Raw genomic sequence first — 23,816 nt, forward strand, 5'->3', positions numbered from 1 at the left:
GGAGCATAGCCATGTATGGAAGTGAAACATGGACGATAAATAGTTTGGACAAGAAGAGAATAGAAGCTTTCGAAATGTGGTGCTACAGAAGAATGCTCAAGATTAGATGGGTAGATCACATAACTAATAAGGAGGTATTGAATAGGATTGGTGGGAAGAGAAGTTTGTGGCACATCAACTAGAAGAAGGGATCGGTTGGTAGGACATGTTCTGAGGCATCAAGGGATCACCAATTTAGTATTGGAGGGCAGTGTGGAGGGTAAAAATCATAGAGGGAGACCAAGAGATGAATACACTGAACAGATTCAGAAGGATGTAGGTTGCAGTAAGTACTGGGAGATGAAGAAGCTTGCACAGGATAGAGTAGCATGGAGAGCTGCATCAAACCAGTCTCAGGACTGAAGACCACAACAACAACAATATGTATGCTACCTTTTTTATCTGACAATCTGAAATTATATTACATTCAGGGTAACCAGTGAGTCATGAAACATGGCTTTAATGTAACGACCAGATAACTGAATTTTTTTGCATTTCTGATTTATCTATTTGACTCTTACCTACTTTGTGTGCTAGAAGTAAATACCTTGATTTACCTACTTGTAATACTTAACCAGAGTACATGTTGAGATATTTATGCAGCCTGTGCATAAACAATACTGTCTAGATTGTCAACAATTTTTGGCGAGAATTTTATTTGTCCAGTGTATTTTGTAACATATAAAGAAACCAGGTGTGTCAGTGATTTCAGAGCTCTCTTATAATAATAATAATTTGTTAGTTACAAGTGCCAGAGGGAAAAATATGGTGGAAGCTGTTCGACAGAATTTAGAGTCTCATGCTGGTCTGTATTTCAATACTACAGTACTGTGATGCTTTATTTCTCTTTCTTGTTTTCTTTATTTTCTGTAGACACTAAGTGGAAACATTCAAAATTATCTTCTTAGTTTCTTATGTTTGTTACGCTGAAATATAATATAGACAATATACTAAAACATGTTTCTGTTCTTCTATATGTAGCACCGCTTCTTTACATGTCCTGAGGGGGAAAGGGGGGGAGGGGGGAATACCCAAATCAATCACTTTGCCTTCTACTTTGCTTGCCAATGACAACAATCCTAATTCAGATTCACCATCTGTATCTCTCCTCCTACCTTGGAATACCAATCATCATTTGATGATGAATCAAACAATAGCTGCAGAGAAGAGCATGTTTTAATTTGAAGCATTTAAAGCCAGCTGAGATCAATGAAATAGAACAAGTGCTGTTTCAAAGAGCAACTGAAGGTGACATTACTTATGTACAGCCCTTTAAACAACACAATTTAGAAGATATGGGGCAAACACCTTCACCTTCAAGAACAAGCAACACTAAATAAAAATTGAAATATACAGAGCAGTGAACTAGAAATGTTTCCAAAATCAGAATGCAGTGGCAAGAATACTACATTTCATTCAGGAAACTGTGTGTTTCCAGGAGTATGCATGAAAGAAGAATGTCCAAACAACTGCAGAAGGAAGTGCTATAAAAAGGCTGAAAATGTTTTAAAGACATTACCAATTAGAGACTTATGAGAGAAAACGAGACTTTATTCACAATAAGACATATCTTTATAAAGACTAGTACATGAGTGAATTCAACAAGAAACTAGATTGTTATTTTCTAGTTGCCAAGAAGATAACAAAATGAATCCATGTCTTTAAATGGTTTTTGAAGACACTTGGAATATGTAAAGGTTTTGGAGATATAGCAATGAACAGAACATCTGAAAACACAAATGAAGAAGACAAAAGGGACCACCATGTAAAAAAAAAATCAATTTGCCAGAACTTTTGGATAGTGCAAGGGATCACATCCAAAGTTTTGCAGTTGTTGAATCCCATTGTTGTCACTCTGGGAAAAGAAGAAAATTCCTAATCCCGTCACTTAATATAACACTCATGTACTCCCTGTACAAATCTGTGTATACAGAAAATGCCCTTGAAACCACTAAAACCCATATTTACAGAAAAATATTTTCAGATTCCTAAAATCTCCATTTTCATTATTGCAAAAAACACCATTGTCTAACATAGCCTACAGTACTGCTGGGTTCAATAAAGATGAATTAAAACCTAATTGTAATAGTCACCTTTTAACAAAAGGCAGGGTTAGAGACAAGAAACAAGACAAGGGCCAAGCACAAAACTCAGATGGCACTTTTGTGAGTTGCAACTTCGATATCCAGCAGGTCTTGTTGGCACCACCTGATCTATATCCACATCTATACTCTGCAAAGTGCATGGCAGAGGGTACGTCCTGCTGTATGAGTTTTAGGTTTCTTCCTGTTCCATTCACATATTGAACATGGGAAGAATGACTGATTGAATGCCTTGTGCGGGCGTTTGTGTGTGTGTGTGTGTGTGTGTGTGTGTGTGTGTGTGTGTGTGTGTGTGTGTGTGTGTGTGTTATTCTAACCTTGTCCTCATGATCCTTACATGAGCAATACTTAGTGGGTTGTACTATATTCCTCGAGTAATCATTTAAACTTTATTAGAAAACTTTTTTCAGCATAATTGCCATCTATATTCAAGAGTCTACCAGTTCAGATCTTTCAACATCTTGTGATACTCTCCTGCAGGTCAAACAAACCTGTGACCGAAACTTCCTGGCAGATTAAAACTGTGTGCTGGACCGAGACTGTGTGCCGGACCGAGACTCAAACTCGGGACCTTTGCCTTTCGCGGGCAAGTGCTCTACCAACTGAGCTACCCAAGCACCACTCACGTCCCATCCTCACAGCTTTACTTCTGCCAGTAGACAAAGGTCCCAAGTTTGAGTCTCGGTCCGGCACACAGTTTTCATCTGCCAGGAAGTTTCATATCAGCGCACACTCCGCTGCAGAGTGAAAATCTCATTCTGGAAACCTGTGACCATTTGTGCTGCCCTTCTCTGTATATTCAATATCCCCAGTTGGTCCTATTTGATACAGGTCCCACACATGTTAGGAATATTCTAGAATGTGTTGCAAGAGTGATTTGTAAACAATCTTCATTGCAGTCATTGCATTTCCCCAATATTCTACAAATGAACCGAAGTCTACCACCCGCTTTATCCACAACAGGACCTATGTGATCATCCCATTTCATATCCCTACAAAGAGTTACACCCAGGTATTTGCAGGAGTTGGCCAATTCCAACTAACTCACCAGTATTATAATCACAGGATACTACTTTTTTCCATTTTTTCAAGTGCACAATTTTACGTTTCTGAACATTTCCAGCAAGCTGCTAATTTTTGCACCATTTTGAAATCTTAGACCTGACTGCATATTTATGCAGCTTTTTTCAGGCAGTACTTCACTACAGATAACTGTGTCATCTGCAAAAAGTCTGAGGTTACAATTAATATTATCTGCAAGGCTATTAATACACAACATGAACAGCAAGGGTCCCAACACACTTAATTGGGGCACATCTGAAGTTGTTTCTACATCTGGCAATGACTCTCCATCCCAGATAAAATGCTGCATACTCCCTACCAAAAAAGTCCTCAGACCAGTCACAAATTTCAAAAAGTGGGAACTCCAGGTTGGAATATTAACACTGTAAGGAAACAACAAATTGCTACTTATTGTAAACATGATACATTAAGTTGCAGACAGACACAACTAAAAGACACTTGCACATTAGCTTTCGGCCACAGTCTTCATCAGACACCCCTCCTCCACCCCCCCCCCCCCCCCAACACAAAAGCTCAACTCATGCACACATGATATCCATCTCTGGCAGCTCAGACTGAAATGCATTCTGGTACGAGCTGCTGGAGATGGATGTCTTGCACAAGGAGTGTCTGCTTATGTGAACGAGTGTGTGCGTGTTCGACAAAGTGTGTGCGTTTTCGACAAAGGCTGTGGGCAAAAGCTAATGTGTGTCTTCTAGATGTGTACATCTGCAACTTAACATGTTATTTTTATAGTAAGAAGCAATCTATCTTTTCGAGTCACAAATTTCCCTTGATGCCACACATGATCATGGTTTTGACAGTAAGTATAGATGTGATACTGAGTTAAATGCTTTTCTGAAATCAGGAAATACTGCATTTACCTGACTGCCTTGATCTGAAGCTTTCAGTATGTCATGTGAGAAAAGTGAGAGTTGGATTTAACATGATCAATGGGTAACAAAGCAGACTGATTCTTTCCACCTGTTCTGCTTTTTCTTCCCCCCCATTTTTTTTTTTTAAATATCTTCAATAATGTTATTTTTATGGGATGTGCACAGTACCCAATATATTGAATATTAACTAAGTGCTTAGCCAACTTATTGTTCATTACATTCTTTTAATTAACTGGAACTCTGAAGTATAACTAGATTACCTAGAAACTGTGCTAATTGCAAAATTTCAGCAATATAAAACTTCGTTATCATTGTTCCTATGTAAACAAGTTCCCACCTACTAACTTTCAGATAAAGTAGGCCAAAAGTATATATCGATAAGTGAAGTATCTATACAGCTAATGCTTGAAATATGTTAGCAACTTTTGCACTCACTTAGTTTCACAGTAATTAGCATTTTTACCTAAACCACTGTTACTGAAGTAGAATCCCTTACTGTGATATGTGATTTATTCATCTCATTACGTACAATTTTCAAATCATTTGATTTGATGTGCAGGAGACATGTCAAGGTTTACAAAAAGAAATTTTTTTCTCCTTTTTAAGAGAAATACAAAAATTTACATTATATTTTACATTTCTAGGTTACAGCTACACAAGTACATAAAATAATACATGTAATACAATCCCTGTGTTCAGACTGTGAAGCTATCCTGGCAAACTAGACAGCATATAGGAATTATTGTTTTATCTAAAAGTCCTCAGTAAAAAAATCCTATTCCACTAATTGGTTATTCAGAAATACAAATCTTAACTGTAACCTGTAAAAAGAAAGCAAACAACAATAGTTGAATGTACTGCTAATTATTGTAATCTTACAAAGGAGAGTCTGCTGTGAGCCATTTCAGTCAGTCTGCAGGAGGTTATAATATCAGCAAGATCTGTGCCCAAAATTATCGCATAATATACACAGACGAGTTACCACAAATCACTAGTTGTAAAAGATGCAGAGTTTTATCTAAATTCCGTGCCTGAGATCATATAGTGTGACTGTTTGTCAATGATTGACTGTGAACTCTTAATCAGTTTCATTAACTGTGTTGTTCTTCAATAATGCTAACTCTGAAAATACGATAAGATTGTGAACTGTGTAACATCCAAATATACTTACTGTGAACATCGTTTTCAGTTCGATATGACAGTCTATTTGGCATGACTGTAATTGACAAATGATTTACTTGCCATGCATTAAGTTACTACTCAGTACATCTATGTTAGGCTACTGCACTGTAACAATCAAATTATAGGATATCGATTGAGTGTAGTATGTGACTTACCATTTAAATCTGTGTAAATTATAATGTATGAGACTATCTGGTCATAAACTGTAGGTAGTTCAACATCAAAGTGCTGTTAAAATATTCGAACTGTAAACCTCCTGTGGACTATATAATTTAAAATAGGCTACTGCAGACAAACACTTTTCACCCAGATTTGACAGATGTATGATGACAGTGGCCTATTGGCACAGGTAAACAGGGTAAAGTTACAGATGTTTTTGGAATCCATGATGGTTGGCTCAGAATATGTTTTAAGATTCTACAACAAATCAATGTCAAGGATAATGGACGGGAGTTGTGTGGGTCACTTCTACTTCCTTTCTAGTAAATGGGTGTGACCTGTGCTTTCTCCCAATTACTGAACAAGGTCTTTTGTTTGAGAGAGCTGCAATAGATTATAATTAGAGGAGGGGCTAAGTCAGCTGCAAATTCAGTATAGAAACTGACAGGGATTCCATTGGGCACTGAAGCTTTGTTCAATTTTACCAATTTTAGATGCTTCTGAACACCACTGTCACTAGCACACATTTCACTCATCTTTTCAATGATACGAGGATTAAACTGGAGCAATTCTCCTGGGTTTTCCTTTGTAAAGTAACATTTGGAAACAGAGTTAAGCATTTCAGCTTTTGATTCACTACCCTCAGTTTCTTTTCCTGTCTCATTCACGAGAGACTGTATACTAAATTGGTGCAATTAACAGTCTTTATACATGACCATAATTTCTTTGGGTTTTGTGAAAGATCATCTGACAATATTCTGCTACAGTAGTCTTCATGCATTACTCACTTGACAGTGAAATGTGTTTCATTCAGGGTCTCTCTATCTATAGACCACATTTTGTTTTACGTCTATTATACAGTAGTGTGTTTCTTCAGAAGTTTCTTTACCGTGACTATTCTGTGGAGTGCCTCTCCTATTATGAACTGTTCTACTGGTTGCCTATCTATCCAGTACATGGTTGACTATTCTTTTAAACTTGAGCCATAGTTCCTGTACATGCTCCAATTTTCAAGTTCTTCATTGAGATAAGACAGAACAGCTTTTTTATCTAGTTTACTGAACATATATCTATTTCTGCTTGTTTTATTTGTCCTTTGTTCTTTGGTAATCACTGTTGCGACAACCGTGTTATGGTCACTGATACCAGTTTCAATGCGGATAACCTGAAAGAGGTCTGGTCTACTTTTTGCCATTAGATCCAACATATTTCCATCATGAGTGGGGTTCTGAACTATATGTTCTAGGTAATGTTTAGTGAAGTTGTTCAATAATGTCTCACAGGATGTCTTGTGATGCCCGCCATTAATGAAACCATAATTTTCACAACTGACACTGAGCCTTACCCAAACATGGTGGAGACAGCTTCATTTTCTATCTGTGGGGATTTGTGTTTCTTGTCTACTGTGACAAGTACACCACCTTCGTTTCCCATTAGCCTATCCTCGAAATGTACACTTAAATTTTCCCCAAAAATCTCACTGCAATCAATTGCAGGTTTCAGCCAGCTTTCTGTACCATCAATGCCTTGTTTTATAAACAGTGATTGAAATATTTTATATTTACCTTGTATGATGGGAAATAAAGCAAGGAGACTGTTACACGTGACAAGAAACAGAGGAGGAAAACGAAAAAGCTCTGAGATAGCAAACTGTTTGTATCACTGTTTCAAATCACTCCCTGCAATGGTAAGCCATATTTTAACAATTCTGGCATATTTCAACATTACTATGTACTTCATTGCACGTAAAATAGGTTTTGCGATAGTTTGCAGTTAGTTGATTTTGGAACGAACAAGTAGATAACTCACCATCTGAACAGTGAAGAAGTAGCTATCTCATATTTTAATAAAAAGAAATCAATTTCAATAGGAAAAAACAGAACAAATCTCAATGTAGTGGTCTCTTCAAAATAACTAATCACATCAGATAAGAATTATTTCTGAACACTTTGTTTATAGAGAAGCTTTAAAATTCTGAAATATTTTCAAACATCTTTCTTTCCGTAACAGCAATTGTAAGTTATCCTATCCAGTTGTTGTACTAAGGTGACAATTATGTACATAGAAAATACTCACAAGAAATTGTTTTCCAATAATATTAGGCAGACACTAAAATTAAAAATCTGAAATATAAAAATTCAGACTCACTGAGAAAACCCTGTTGCCTATGAACAAAAACAATTAAAAAGTGGCACTTTAATCTTCCACGAAATGGAGAAACAGGGAATAATCTTAAAAAAACAGTTATTTAACTTTTATGACATCTTTAACACTTTGTTTACAAAACTTCACATCTGACCACATTGATGGATTTATTGCTTTAGCCCCATGCTTCCTATTTTCAGTGTTGACTAGCATAACCAAAAGACTAGCATAACCAAAACTGAATAAAATCTGTTTTGAAAGCTACATTTTTTGGGTGAGTTGTTAAAGATGCAACCCAGTGCCACCATCTGACTGGTTGTATCAAGGAATTTCCCAAAACTGCCCTAAAATTGGCCAGTGGAAATAATAAACTAGGACTGAATTTTTTTCTGATGATATATTTAGCTCCCATTATTAAGTATAATGTACACACCTACAGTATAGCATGGCTGTGTTCATAGTTGCCCTCCATATTCAACCTCACAGCTACAGAAATGGCCATATTTGCTCTACACAAACCAGAGGAACTTGCTCAATGAGCTGGGTTCACAGCCTACTACAGTAGCTCTGCTGATTATAACTGAATGTAAATAGAATGAGCAAGCCATCAAACATCATCTTCATTCCACAACAGGCAGTAAACCAGTATTGTGATTCCATTGTGTAGCAAAGGGAGGAGTGTCCTCATGGGAACTGGGACTGGATGACTGACATGTATATTGCTGTCAACTGCAGAACAGTGCCAAAAATGACACTGCCTCTAGGAATTGGCTTAATTTCCAATGAACAGGATTACAACCAAAAAATCCAAGATATACAGTGATAGAGTCACAGTAGCTCCTGTGGGTCCCAGCAATAATAAAATTGCAGTTCAGAGTCAGTGATAACCTTTGATAGGAATGTGTGGGAATTTTTTAATGAATGAAAAACATGTTCTTAAATTTTAAAAGGAGACAAATGCGTCTTCTTGTGCCCCCTTGCAGATTCCTGTGGAAACAAGCCAGTTATGGATATGTTAGAAAGCAGGAAGCAGTTACACCTTTCCCTAGGAAAGCAAACTTAACTCATTTAAATCCATTCTGGTTGAAGAACAGTTGTTAAGGATGGGCATCAGGTTGGATGAGTCAAAAGCTTCTTACAATCAGAAGATTCTCCTGCCTAAACATCATGTAACTAAATTGTCATAGGTGAGCATAATTGGTCGTTGAACACACAATATCTATTCCTTTAGCAAACCTCAGAAAAAGGTTCTGGATACCCCATGGAAGACCTATAATTATGAAAGTAATTCACATGTGCCTGCCTTACTATAACCTAAAGGCAACCACTGCAACCCAGCTCATTGAGCAAGTTCCTCTGGTTTGTGTAGAGCAAATATGGCCATTTCTGCAGCTGTGAGGTTGAATATGGAGGGCAACTATGTGTCAGGGGCAGAAGAAAGAGGAGCAGAAGTAGGACAAAAGTCTACTTTGCCTTGTTTGTATGTGTGGCAACAAAGGCCGTACACATTGAGCTGGTCACTGGTATCCTCCCAAGCTTTCATTGCTGCTCTTCAAAGATTCATTTTATGACAAGCCATTTGCACAAACATGTTCAGCAACAGTGAGAAAACATTAGTGGTAGTAAGGAATGAGCTGTGTGAGCTGCACAAGCTGTTCAGCACTCAGTTCCATGCAACACTAATTCAGAACTAAGCATCACAAAATAACGATATTGTGGCATTTTATCCTGCCTCCTGACCTGCATTTTGGTGGGCTGGGAGAAGCAAGTATAAAATCTATCAAGGCACATTTAAGAAGAATTGTGGGAGACCAAGTGCTGACATATAAAGAATTAAATTCAAAACCCATTACACAACTTTCAGATAGCCCAGCAGAGTTATACATCCTACTGCAAGCTTTTTCTTATCAGTGAATACCTGATAACAGAGCTACAGTCTTGCTTTCAGAGTCATCATCCAAGTTGCCATGATGGCCGCTCTTTAAGGAGGGTAAACAGCATGTGTGGAAATGGTGGTCAAAGCACTACTGATCACAGTTGCAGCACAGAACTAAATGCTCATCAGCAAAAGACAATATGGAACTAGGTACATTGGTTCTCATGTAGGAAGATCATCTGCCATCCCTGATGTGGCAATCTGGAGTCATCGTTTACACACATCCTAGTCTTGGTAGTTTGGTGGAGTTTGTTTCAGTGCATACATCAAAGGGAATCTATAAATGACCAGTTTCAAAAATCTGTGGTTGCTCTGCAGGAACTTAGGCTTTAGTGCTCATAAATATATAATTACTAACTGTCTGAATGTTCTTTTTTTGTTTTTGTTTACAGTGAAGATGATTTCGTCAATCTTTTATTTACTTATTTGCTACTCATCACATACCAAACAGAGGCAGCACTGAGTCACAGACAGGCACAATAAAAGGGAATGTCAGAAATATTTAGCTTTTAGACTACATCGTTTATCAGAAGTAGAAAACACACCCAAGCACAACTCACGCACACATGCTCATTTTCACCTCCAGGCATTAAGGTCCGAATGCAATTGCGTCTGAGGTGAGCAGAAATTCAGCTGGGTAGTTAGTCGGGATACAGAACATCTGTGGAGCAGGGAGGGTGAAGGATAACAGAGTAATGATAAGGGAAAAGACATTCGTGCTGCATGTGGGTGCAGCTGTGCTGCGGGCTGATTGAGGGCAGAAGGGAAGAGCAGAGAAATAGACAAGGAGAAAGGAATATGTTTGTGCTTTAACAGGATAGAAGGCATGTGCAGTAGTGGAGTGGGAGTAGGTATGGGGATAGGCAGATGGAGAACATGGACTAGCAAAGGCCGAGGCCAGGGGTTTCATGGGAACAAAGAAGAGTTCCCTGGTGTTGGTGTGAAGAATCAAGATGACAGAGGCTGCAAAAAGTCCTTAAGGTGAAGCACATCATAACTGATGGCATTTTCAGCAACTGGGTGGTCCAGCTGTCTCTTGGCCACAGTTTCGTGGTGACCATTCATGCAGACAGACAGCTTCTTAGTAGTTATGTTGATGTAGAATGTGCACAGTGGTTGCAGCTAAGTTTGTAGATTACATCTAAGTTTGTAGATCACATGATGGCTTTGATAGATGGCCCTTCCTTTGATGGGTTAGGAGATGGCTGTGACAGGACTGTAGTAGGTGGTAGTGGGAGAATGTAAGGTCTTGGGCCAGCACTAGGCCTATCACAGGAATATGAGTAATGAGGCAAGGGGTTGCGAGCAGGTTGGAGTAGGGACAGAAGAGGATATTGTGAAGTTTCAGTGGTCAGAGGAATATCATTGTGTGAGGTGGGTGAGACAAGGAGGATATCCTCATTCCAGAGCACAATGATGCAGTTGAAACATTCACAGAGAATATTCTTCAGTCATGAGTGGAGTGCTCCTCTGTGGCTGGACAGTAGGTATGTGGGGGATGGTAGGTTACTACGAGAAAAAGCATGGGAGATCTGTTTCTGAATAAGGTTATTTCAAGCTATGAAAACCTCAGTGAGATATGTGGCATATTTAGAGATGGACTGTTCATCACTACAGATGCAACAAACAACCATAGGTGGTTAAGCAGTATGGAAGGGACTTCTTGGTGTTGAGTGGATGGCAGCCATCAAAGTGGAGATATTTATTGATGGCTGGTAGGTTTGACATGGCAGACATACTAAAGCAGCCATCCTTCAGGTGGAAAACAACATCAAGCAAGTGGCTTGTTGGGCTGAGAGTAAGATGAGGTTCTGGAAGAACGTGGGTAGAGTGTACTTTCACTCAGTCCACATCATGACAATGTCATCAATTACTCTTAACCAGATGAAAGATTAGGGATTCTGGGTGGTTAGGAGGAATTCCTCTAGATGGACCACGAATATGTGGGCATAGGATGATGCCATGCACCCAATGTTGTATCACATATATGATTGTAGGTGATGCCTTCAAAGGAAAAGTAACTGTGGGTGAGTCTATAGTTGGTTACACTAACCATGAAGGAAGTTGTAGGCTTGGAGTCAGTCGGGCATTAGGAAAGGTAGTGTTTAATAGTGACAAGATCATGAGTATTTGGGATGTTAGTGTAGGAGTGGCATCAACACTGATGAGCAGGGCCCTGGGTGGAACTGTGGAGAGTAGGCGGAGGAAATGATTGATGCCTTTTATATAGGACGGCAGTTTATGGATAGCTGGCTGATGGTTTTGGCCCACAAGGACAGAGATTCTATGTGGGAGCACAGTAACTGGCCACATTAGGGTATCAGCTTGGCTGGATTTATGTACTTTGGGAAGCATGCTGAACATATGAGTGTGGGGAGTGGAGAGGATAAGGAGAGGTGGTGGGGGAAGAGTGTGGAGAGGGGGATAGGGGAAGAGTGGGTGGGAAGGAGGAAGGGAGGGAGGAAGGGAGAGTGACTGGGGGGGGGGGGGTGAGTGGGGGGGGGGGGTTGTCTGACATGGACCTGAAAATTCGAGTGAGGAGAGACTTGAGATCATGCTGGGCTTCTGGAAGGATGTCACTGTGGCAGAACTTTTATGTGGCTGTGTGAGCACTGGGAGGATACGTCCACCAGGTAATCCTTGGTCCATACCCACAGTAGGAAACCATTATTGCCAGGAGTGATCATAAGGTCGGGGTCTGTTTTTACGAGGGGGGACCCAAAAGTAACCGGAATCGTAATGCTGCACATTGTAGCAGGTTGCGCCCCCAGAGCTCTGCTGAATCATTCTGCCATGTGGTGTCACCCAACAGTGAGAAGTGTGGCTTCTTTGGCAGTTCTTTGAGTGTACGTACAGTGCAGACGTGACAAGAGAAAATGGCTAGTTCTTACAAACAACGTGCAGCAGTCAAGTTGCTCAGCAAGAACGCAGCAGCAGAAACTGTTGCGATGATTCAGACAGCCTACAAACACCATGCTCTTACTAAAACGCAAGTGTACAAATGGTTTTCTTAGTTTAAAAAGGGAGAAATGGTGGTTGAAGATCAGCCATGTTCCGGTCGACCTTCAACTGCTCGAAGCGCAGACTACATCGACAAAATTCATGATTTCATCAGTGAAGATCGACACAGGAGAATCGACCAACTCAAGAACTTGTCCAGGTTGTCCTGGAGCTCAATTCAGCACATCTTGACCATCGATTTGGGGATGCAAAGAGTGGCAGCAAAATTCGTCGCGTTCAAGCCTGTCTCAAAATGAAAGATGCGTTCAAAGATGATTCACATTTTTTCAACAAAATCATTACAAGTGATGAGTCATGGTGCTATGGGTATGATCCAGAAAGTAAATAACAGTCATCACAATGGAAGTCACCTGGCTCACCTTGACCAAAAAAAGCTCGACAAATGAAATCGAATGTGAAAACTAAGTTGATCTGTTTTTTTGACATCAAAGGGATTGTATACTCTGAATTTGTCCCTGAAAACCAGACAGTACACCAACAATTCTATTTGGAGGTTACGGAATAGCTTCGCAGAAGTTTGTTGCGAAAACGTCCGGCTTTGTGGGATTCTGGCATGTGGTTCCTGCATCACGATAACGCTCCTGTGCACACGGCTCAGCATTCGCCAGTTTTTGTCCTCAATGAAGACAACTACCTTGACCCACGCACCCTATTCACCAGATTTAGCACCTCGGACTTCTTCCTATTCCCGAGGATGAAAAGAGAATTAAGAGGGAAGCGTTTTGTGGATGTGGAAGATGTAAAACGCAATGTCATGAAAGTGCTAGCAGGTATCAAATAGGATGAATTTAAAAGGTGCTTTGAACACTGGAATGAATGTTTGGACAAATGTATTAATGCTAATGGAGAGTACTTCGAAGGAGATTAAGGTTGTATTTGAAAACAATAAAGTATATGCTTTCTAGAAAGAAATTCCAGTTATTTTTGGGTCCCCTCTAGTATGTCGTGGATTGCAGCTCAATCTGTGGATGTCAGGTTCGTTTCCATGGTGAGGAATTTGGGGAATGACTGTGAGGCAAGGTTCAAAGTTAGGAAATTCTGGAATGTTAAGAAGGGATGATTGGAGTCTGTAGGAGTAGATCACAGTCAGATGGATGGAGGAGTAAACTGAGTCAGAAGGAGCTCAATATTGATTCTGGATTGACTCTCATTTGTAGGGTTAGTGGTGCAAAAGTATTTATAACTGTGTTTTGGATCTGTTTAATCTCTGGGTCCTGCAGGGTGGAAGGAAGGAGTTTCTGAGGGTGTGGTAAATGCAGTATGTCTGCAAAGCCAGGTTTGGTGGCAATGAAGGGTTTTGAGGGGGTTTCGTGGAGGTTCTTGTAGTGGTGGTGAATAACCATAGTCCAAGGCAAAAGAATGAGATGAACAAATTGGACAGTTTTTTGAGGGGTCATTGTGTGTGCTGCTGTAGTTCCTGGATGGCAAAGGTTTTAATCTGGGAGATGGGATGCAGGAATTAGGATTGCAGAGCAGTAGCATTTTAAAGGTAGAGAGGAGGTAGTACGAGGTTGGTTGGGCTTGATTTATATTGATTTACAGGAATAGGTTGGTAAGGGCTATGGGCTGATAGAATTTGAACAGATAGATAATTGAAGAAGAATGGGTTGCAACCAGAGGTGGGCAATCTGATGGTCAGGCCATCTGGGGAGATTACATGAGTGAGGCAACAATGCAGGAATAGTATGCAGTGCTGGGTTTTGTCAACGGATAGGGAAGTTCTTTATATTGGCGCAGATGGATGGTGCAAGGGTCCATAACGAAGGATAAATAACACATAAAAATACATACAATTGGGTATAAATTCATGGGAAAAATCATAAAAAGACTAAATAGATGAAGCATAGCGAGAAAGGTGCAACCTGAATAAGTAGGCTCTATAGTGAAAAACGAAAATGAAATAAAATCAATATTAAAGTGGGGTGAGTAAACGACACACACACACACACACACACACACACACACACATACACACACAGGTGTGTTTTACATTTTGACAGTTGTCAACCTTTCCATGTCAAATGTTCCTTCCCACACAGTTTTGGCATTTGAGGCAAACATATCTGTTCAGCTGCAGACATTCTCACCCCAGCCTTCAATGAGACATGTAATTACCCCACAAGCCTAGTTCAAAAACAGATTTCCTGGGCCACTACGTCTAATCTTGGTATTGCTGATCCATCAAAAACTTACGAGGACACTACTTCTCATTCAGTATTATCCTGGTCTTGAATGTATTTATCAGCTACTTTGACAGGCAATGACTTCCCAAAATCATGCCCAGAAATGAGGTTCATTCTGTCCAAAATTTTGCCCACCACATCTAGAATAGCTTTTTGTCACCCTCCCAATCTCTGCAATATCTTTGGCAGACCCCATGCTCCTTCCGCACACATCTTCCTACCCTATGGCTCCTACCCCTGTGACTGTCCCCGCTGCTAGGCTTGCCTTATGCACCTTCCTACCACCACCTACACCAGCCCTGCAACTAGTAAAACATATGCCATCAAATACTGTTTGGCCTTTTAAATTAGCATGACTACCACAAAGTTATCGATTAGGATGAGTGGGCATAGGCAGGGGGTGTATACTGGCAAAACTCAATATTCTGTTGCAGAGCATAGTTTACAATATGACAATTGTGACCTTGGTGCCTATTCCATCACATGTGCCATCTGGACTCTTCCCCCAGACACCAGTTTCTCAGAACTTTACAGGTGGGAACTGGTGGTACATTTCCTAGGTTCTCACCACTCATCTGGCCTACATTTACATTAATTTCTTCACAGAGACTACCCTTTCTTCACTCCCTTTTAGTTTTCTACATCTTTCATTTTCTGACATGTCTATTTTTTGCCATCCCCCACCCATCTCTATCACATAAAATGCATTCAGCTTTTCACTTTTATTAAATCGTGCACATGTTTTAGCAGTAATCTCCGTCTTGTATGTTAGCCTATCTTTCACTTTTACGCTATCGTGTTTTCAAATCTGATGAGTCTTTCTTTCTCATCCCACCTGGTAAGTCTCCCTGACCTGGGCTTCTGCGTGACTTTTCCAAACTCTATCCCTTTCCCTAAAACTCAGCATTCCTTTTCCCTCAACCCTCTTCAATCCTTCTGCCAGAAGAAAGAACCACTGGCTCTGAAAACTAACAAACTGTAATACCTTTTATTTGTGTGTCCTCCTGTCGACAGTTGGCGTGTAGATTTTTTGTCTCTGCAGTTATTTATATTTTCACTCCACTTAAACAATGATGTACTTTCATTCTCAAGTACCTTTCCCTTGCAGCGAGTAAGCATTTGTTTGGACTGTGGTAAGAGCCAGGCAGCACATGATTACTGTGCATTTCATGGCTGCCTGCAACTGGAAATTAGTAGAACTGCAGCTGAGGCAAGTCAAGAGAAACAGCACTCAACTTTGTCTCAATTCAGAAGGCACTATGCTTACATGTGTCCCTTCATTGATTCAACCTAGCCCTAATACATCAACATAAATATGAACTGTCACAGAGAAGAGGCAGATTACAATATTGCCAGCTAACCAAGCCCAGTCTACTTTCTCAACACACATATCAAGCTTTACTGGACCAATATTGTTATCCAATAGCTATAACCAACTCTGAAACTCAAGTGTCCATGCTACTCATTGCTGACCTTGAAGTCTACAAGGGAAGTCATAGCATCTTAATCATCAACTCGAAAAAATAAAGTTATGCAACTACTTTTTACCTGTTTGCAGATGCATGTCTGTGCACAGGAATCTACACATCACAGTACTGTAGCACACCACTGGAGGAGCCAAAGCAAAATGGCACAGCCCAATGATAAAATGAAATATTGTGTGGTAATTCATTTTTTGAATTTGAATGGGAACAACACTGCAACAATCCATGCCGAGTTGTCAGGTGTGTATGGCGATAATGAACCATCATATGACAGTGGTCACGTGGTGCAGATGTCTCTAGTGTGGTCAAACTAGTCTGTATGATGAAGAACAAAGATGCATCCCATATCTCAGAGAAGAACTGAAAGCTGTAAGAAAAGTCTTGTGGAGATGGCGCTCAAAAATGGGCATATCACAACTTAAGTGACAGCAAAAAATAAAGGGAACCTTAGTTAGGGATCAGTTTCCAACATCTTGCACAACATTTTAAACATGATCAAGGTCACCACCTGCTGTGTTCCGTTGTTTCTCACACCAAATAGAAAGTGTGCTAAACCAAAGCGCCAGTGGAAATGTTCCAGCTGAACCAGTACAGTCGACTTTTTTAGCTGTCTGATCACCATGGACAAGTACTGAGTGTATCAATATCACACTGAGAAAGCAGCAAAGCAAGTAGTGGAAATGTGGAGAGTCATGACCATCAAAGAAGGCAAAGATCCAGTCTACAACAGAAAAGGTGATAAGTGTTTTTGTTTTTTCTAGAGTGTTACGGTACGATGCTAATAGAGTATACTCATAAAAGGCAAACAAACAAGTGCATACCACTGAAATCTCCTGATGAGGTTACGGGAACCTATCAAGATGCACATTGCATGAAGAAAAGTAGGTGGTTTTCCTCCACGACAATGTGTCTGTTCATTATGGTTCAAATGGCTCTGAGCACTATGGGACTTAACATCTGAGGTCATCAGTCCGCTAGAGCTTAGAACTACTTAAACCTAACTAACCTAAGGACATCACACACATCCATGCCCGAGGCAGGATTCGAACCTGTGACCGTAGCGGTCACATGGTTCCAGATTGAAGCACCTAGAACCGCTCTGCCACCCCAGCCGGCAGTTCATTATGCACAGGACAGAGTCACAAATATGCCTATTCTTTGGGATACAAAATTTTGCCTCACTCCCTGTATTCTCCTGTCGGGGCAACGAGTGTCTTCTCCTTCTTTGCTTGGTACGCAATTATAAAACAATGATGAGACGATAAGTTTCCTGTACAGTCAAACAGCAGACTTCTAGAACCAAGGTCCTGCAACATTGGGAAAAAGATATCACACTGAAGTGTGACTGGGCAGAAAGGACTAGTACCATCACCTTTTTTCATTGCCGCAGCTTAACTTTCTTATCATGATAATTAAATCTTTTTTTTCAGAAGCCAATATACAACGTGTGCCTATGCCCATTCATCCTAACTGATAAACTGGTGGCAGTCATGCGGATGTAAAAGGCTGAACAGTGATTGCACAACACCTGGTGTACGACATTTTACAGGTGGCTATTGCTATTATATGATTTGTTACTTACAGTGCTCGCATAGGCAGTGGTAGGAGGGTGCATAGGACAAACCCCCACTTTAAAGACTTGCCCCATGCACTCTCCTACCACCATTTATACAAGCTCTGTAACTGGCAAAACATGTTCTATCAAAGGGAGACCCAACTGTGAAATGACATGTCGTATACCAGCTATTATGTGAACACTGTTCAGCTTTTTACGTTGGCATGACTATCTACAAGTTCTCAGTTAAGATTACCATCTCTATACTTACCCCTGAGACCAGTTTCTCAGAACTCTGCAGGCAGGAACTGGCACTACATGTCCTTAGTTATTGTCACTAACCGGGCCTTAATTTATGTTAATTTCTTTGGTCTCTGCATTTCTTCACAGTAACTATTCCTGTTTTCTACATTTTTCATTTTATGACCTGTCTGTTTTTTGCAGCACACCTCTATCACATTCAATGCATGTAGCTTTTCAATCTTATTAACTCGTGCACAACATTTTGGCAGTAATCTCTGTCCTGCATATTACCTTATCTTCCATCTTTAAGTCTCAGGTTTTCAAATCTTGTTCGGCGCAGTCACCATCAATCAATCTTCTCATCTTGTCCATTAAAGTCTCCCCTGACTGGGGTTCTGGGTGACCTTTCTGAACTTTACCTATTCCCTAAACCTCACTAGGCCTTTTCCTTCACCTCTCCTCCCTCCTCTTCAACCCTTCTACACAAGAAGGAGCCACTGGTTCCAAAAGCTTGCAAACTTTAATACCTTTTATATGTGTGTGTTCTCCTGCCACCTCTTGGTGAGTAGATTTTTTTATCCATCCAACTACGTTATATTTTCAACTATTATTTAAGCACACTACAAGGTGCAAAATGTCAACAGAAATGCTGTAAACCTTCAAACAAACGTTGAACACAGTCCTACACAAGAAAAATAATAGCAATACATTTCCTTTCTGTTTTTCGTTTCGCGCAACACCAGTCAAAGTAAACAGATTTCTGGAGCTCCTATTTAGTGTTCTGCTGTTCTTTCAATATCTCCAGCAGACTATCATGCAAAGGGCTTTATTCAATTCAGTAGATGCACTTTACAGGTGGAAGTTTAGAAAGTATGTTGCTTAAGAGCAACAGGTCACAGCTGGTTTAGACAGATTTTGAAAACTTCATGTGGCACTGAAACTAAACACTGTAGTGAGAATCATGGGAGAAGGAACCACCAAGAAAACAGCTTATCTACTACAATTTGGCATGAACACTATCTGGAAGACACTTACACCATGCCAAATTGTAAATCAATCATAGAAATCTTTGACTAGCACTGCATCAGCCAGAAAATGAAATGCCAGTCGCCAATTGGTGCCTTATTACCTTCTCAGACAAGGCAAAGCATTTTTGCTTGCTTATTCCAAATGAAGAGGAAAAAATGTGTTATCACCTGACAAAGCAAAGAGTTCTCTTCCAAGCCTCAGTACAGAATATACAGCACTTACAGGGAGCACTTCTCTTGGTGAACTCTACTGTTGCCACAGTTACACAAATAGAAGCTGCCACAGCCAAAATAGGACACTGAATGACAGCTGGCATTGTGAGTTACTAGAAAGATGTTGCTGTCCTCAGTAACAATCCTCCTTTAGGATCCGGACTTGTAGAGTAGTGTACAAAACCAACCTATATGGAACTCAGATCATACAAACAGTCAGAGTTACTCTGTCAGCTATGTTTACTGTTGCTCCTGAGACTTCTTTGTGGCTACAGTAAGTGCAATTTGAGATGATTATCAGTCTACATTCCAGGCTGAAATCTTAAGTTCTAAAAGTGTAGATATACAGTTTTATGTTCGCAATTCACTCCCAAAGAAAACTATGCCATCTACGGGCACAACTGAAGATTGTGGTACAACTTGTCGACTGACTGTGACACCATCAACATAGTGGACACCCTTATTTCAAGCATATAAAATATGGTGACTATAGCTATTGTCAACCACTGCATACATGAATATGCAAAAATAATAGAAAACATATTTAATTGTTGAAATAACATAAAACTAACAGGACACTCACAAGAATTGGGGCTTTTGGGTGGGGACTAACTAAATATTCAACAAACCTGTCAAAGAAAAGATACCAAAACAAATACTAACACAAAAATCAAGCAAATTACATCCTCAGCAGTTAATAAAGCCATAATATTTTTTTTTTAAAAAAAAAGGGGGGGACAAAAACTGGTACCTGGTATTTCAATTTGACCTTTACAGTTAAAGCAAAGTCCACAGTATAATAAATCAAAACCTGCGCATATAACTAAGACCAAAAACTTATCTTTGCACCAATGAAGGTAAAAAAAATTCTGTGATACCTATCAATCAAAATCCAACATAATTACCAACAACTAATAACACAAACCAAAAATTCATAAAACAAATTGCACTAACACAAGTTTCAATAAAGAAGAAACACTCAATTATGCAAATAAACACATATACCATACACAAAAAATAAAATAAAGTTGTTGTCAATCCAAAGTTTGTTTTAAACACTACAGCTCTTATTTGGCATGGTCAAGTTGGAGGTGGTACACCTACACTTTCCTCAAAACTTTTGAACAGGTTTACCCTGTCAGTTATAGGGTGACCTACGGTTTAAAGTGGATTCTGAACCACAGTGCAACTCAAAATTTTGCATATCAATAAACACTGAGAGAGGTGACTTTTTAACACAACACATACTACAATAAAGAAATAAAAGCAAAAAAATATCATTGCTAACCAAAGTACGCCAACAAATCTAGCAATACGAGAAATAATGTGTTATCAACACAGTCTCAAATGGCCAGCCCACAGTTCTCAAATCATGAACCCTCCAGATACAATGCTGCATGTACTGGTCTGTGGTCCGAGATGCAACAACTTTTGTCAGTCTCGTACCTTCTCCACAAACTTAACACTTCACATATTCTGCAGTTACCTCAAACAACTGTAGGTATTTAATCACAGTCAAGATTTCATCCCCTACTGTAGCATGCTTGAACCTACTTGTTAATTTTGTTACATCATAAATAATGAAAAACAAAACACAAATTAAATCTCCAACCATATACACAAAACATTAACAATTCCAAACCCGACAATGAATCTATTTCCATAACTGCCGAAATCAAAATAACTCACTAGCAAACTGTTACAAACTCTTCTACCAAAAGTCCGATGACTCACAACACTCAGAAATAATTAGAAACAAACACCCAACGCCCTACAATACAGCGCACTACTGCAAAGAGCAATTGAACGGAATGGACAGGGTGTTGAAAGGAGGGTATAAGATGAACATCAACAAAAGCAAAACGAGGGTAATGGAATGTAATCGAATTAAGTAGGGTGATGCTGAGGGAATTAGATTAGGAAATGAGACACTTAAAGTAGTAAAGGAGTTTTGCTATTTGGGGAGCAAAATAACTGATGATGGTCGAAGTAGAGAGGATATAAAATGTAGACTGGCAATGGCAAGGAAAGCGTTTCTGAAGAAGAAAAATTTGTTAACATCGAGTATAGATTTAAGTGTCAGGAAGTCATTTCTGAAAGTATTTCTATGGAATGTAGCCATGTATGGAAGTGAAACGTGGACGATAAATAGTTTAGACAAGAAGAGAATAGAAGCTTTCCAAATGTGGTGCTACAGAAGAATGCTCAAGATTAGATGGGTAGATCACATAACTAATGAGGAGGTATTGAATAGAATTGGGGAGAAGAGGAGCTTGTGGCACAACTTGACAAGAAGAAGGGATCGTTTGGTAGGGCATGTTCTGAGACATCGAGGAATCACCAATTTAGTATTGGAGGGCAGCGTGGAGGGTAAAAATTGTAGAGTAAGACCAAGAGATGAATACACTAAGCAGATTCAGAAGGATGTAGGCTGCAGTAGGTACTGGCAGATGAAGAGGCTTGCACAGGATAGAGTAGCATGGAGAGCTGCATCAAACCAGTCTCAGGACTGAAGACCACAACAACAACAACAACTGCATACTCCACACAACCTCTCCAAACATGATCCATTTCAAATATGCTGGAATGCCATGATATACACCATGACACAGTCAAGTCACAGGTCAAAGCAGACGATAAGTACAGAAAGCTTCAGTTGACCATATCTACAAATAATCTGTGGTTGAAGCTAATACCATATGGTAAGTAACAATGTATACAGCAAAAAACAGATGCGTGGCTTCATTAACTCATAGCAAACTTAGGCCTCATGTCAGCTGCAGATCAGCAGGTACCATAAACATTGTTTAAGTTGTGACATATCCATTATTTTATCCAGCTTATGCCTTTCAATTAATATTAACAGATATCTACAACTAAAACATACAAAAAGAAACATCCCAGATGACATCTATGTCACAACAGTACACTCCAGACAATACTGATGGGGTGCGTTGTTCACTACAGTGAACATGACTGCTTCCTTCAACTGCTGACTCACTTCTTATTTCTCTTAAAAGCAGAAGTAGAGAGACAGGCAGACAGAGAGAGAGAGAATTCAAAACCTCGTATCTATTAACATAAATATTATAACATCCAATAGTACAAATTATTATAAGTGCGATATTTGGTGGTTATTAGTAAACTATCTTCCAAATAATAATTTGAACATTCAAGAACACAGCTGAATGCTCATTTGTAAGTGCCATGCACACACTGTATCTAGAAAATTGTAAAATGGGTGCAACAGCTCCCAAACCATACTGACAACTTTACGACAGTTACAATTTGGCTGTCTACCACTAAAGAAATTTGATGTTACTACAGGTCAAGGGTTGAATGTTTTCTGGAATTTCCACTTAAAACAAACCTGTTCTCTTCTCTGGAGGCCAGATCTTAGGTGCAAGTTTGTCCATAAATTCTTCCATGGTTATAACTCTGTGATATTTGCGCAGAGGCTCCACTTCAAAGTATGTGTCAAATGGAACCTGTATCTGTAAAATTTTTTTACATGTTTTTTATTGTGCAACATCTGCTGGCAGCTCTCATTACACGAATAACTTTGGTAGCAAATCAACTAAATAATAACTGCGATTAAATTGGTAGCTTGGACAGAGTATAGTTACTACAAAATTCCAAAAATTAAATCAGGCCCGAAGTTCTTAATCACACTAATAGAAAAAAGGCCGCCTTCCATCCAAGTAGGTTCATAATGAGAGGGCATTGTATTATAAATCGTATAATACGAACGCATATGTATTGTCAACAAGGTGTCTTAAGATTACATTTTTCTTGTTTGGTGAGTATGTGTGAATTTGGTTGCAGTCATACATTGCTCAAATGCGCGAGCAATTATTACTGCAAGGGGTATACATAATTAATCAGCATAGGGAGCTTTACCCTTTTTCATGCACTCACCGACCGCGGTGCTCCGTACCGGTATTCAACCCATGGTGGTAGTGCAAGAGTCCTATTCAGACCTTTCGCAAAACCTAAAGCTCCTAAGAAATGGTCAGCCTGGTTGCCGAATCTACCTGAAAATCAAATTATTTAACATATTAAAAGAATCTTTGCAGTATAGTAACATTTCTGGTAGCATAGCAACAGCGGTTTTCTTCTTACCCATGCACGGACAATAAAGAATGTACCCATTTTCGTCGATCTCGACAGCAAACGCTGAAACAAAGCTAAGAATCGCGAAAACGAAGGAAGGTACACACTTTCTTATAAACATAATGCACAATTGCACACGCAGTCCACCCAAATCTTTATTACTGAAAGCAGACGCAGTTGCTAAGCAACCGCTACTGACCAATGTACATCTCTGGTAAAGCTTGTTTTTGTTGTATGTTTTTATCTGTGGCTGTCATTATTCATGATTGGATACAAGTTTCCACGGGGCATTGAAAACTTGCAGATGCATCCCTCAATTTTGTCTTCAACTATAAGTGTATTTTAAATTTTATAAAGAAGAAATAAATAAATTTCAGAAGGATTTCAAAATTAGTTTCATTCATTCGAAAATAATTTTCGAAGGATATTTCGTCAACTGTTGATAACTCTTTTTA

At 39.5% G+C, this 23,816-nt stretch overlaps 1 protein-coding gene across 1 annotated transcript in view; it reads right to left on the reverse strand.

The window, feature by feature from the left end:
* Positions 1 to 23,563, reverse strand: part of LOC126190819 (GDP-fucose protein O-fucosyltransferase 1) — a 119,558-nt gene extending 95,995 nt beyond the window's left edge. The window contains exons 1-3 of the mRNA XM_049931386.1: positions 23,371 to 23,563; positions 23,167 to 23,282; positions 22,619 to 22,742 (exon numbers count right to left, since the gene is read on the reverse strand). Coding sequence (XP_049787343.1) covers positions 22,619 to 22,742; positions 23,167 to 23,282; positions 23,371 to 23,482 — 352 coding nt within the window. The 5' untranslated portion in view covers positions 23,483 to 23,563. The remainder of the gene's footprint in view (positions 1 to 22,618; positions 22,743 to 23,166; positions 23,283 to 23,370) is intronic.
* Between the last annotated feature and the right edge of the window lie 253 nt (positions 23,564 to 23,816).

This window comes from Schistocerca cancellata, chromosome 6 (genome assembly GCF_023864275.1).
Source record: "Schistocerca cancellata isolate TAMUIC-IGC-003103 chromosome 6, iqSchCanc2.1, whole genome shotgun sequence".
Taxonomy (NCBI): domain Eukaryota; kingdom Metazoa; phylum Arthropoda; class Insecta; order Orthoptera; family Acrididae; genus Schistocerca; species Schistocerca cancellata.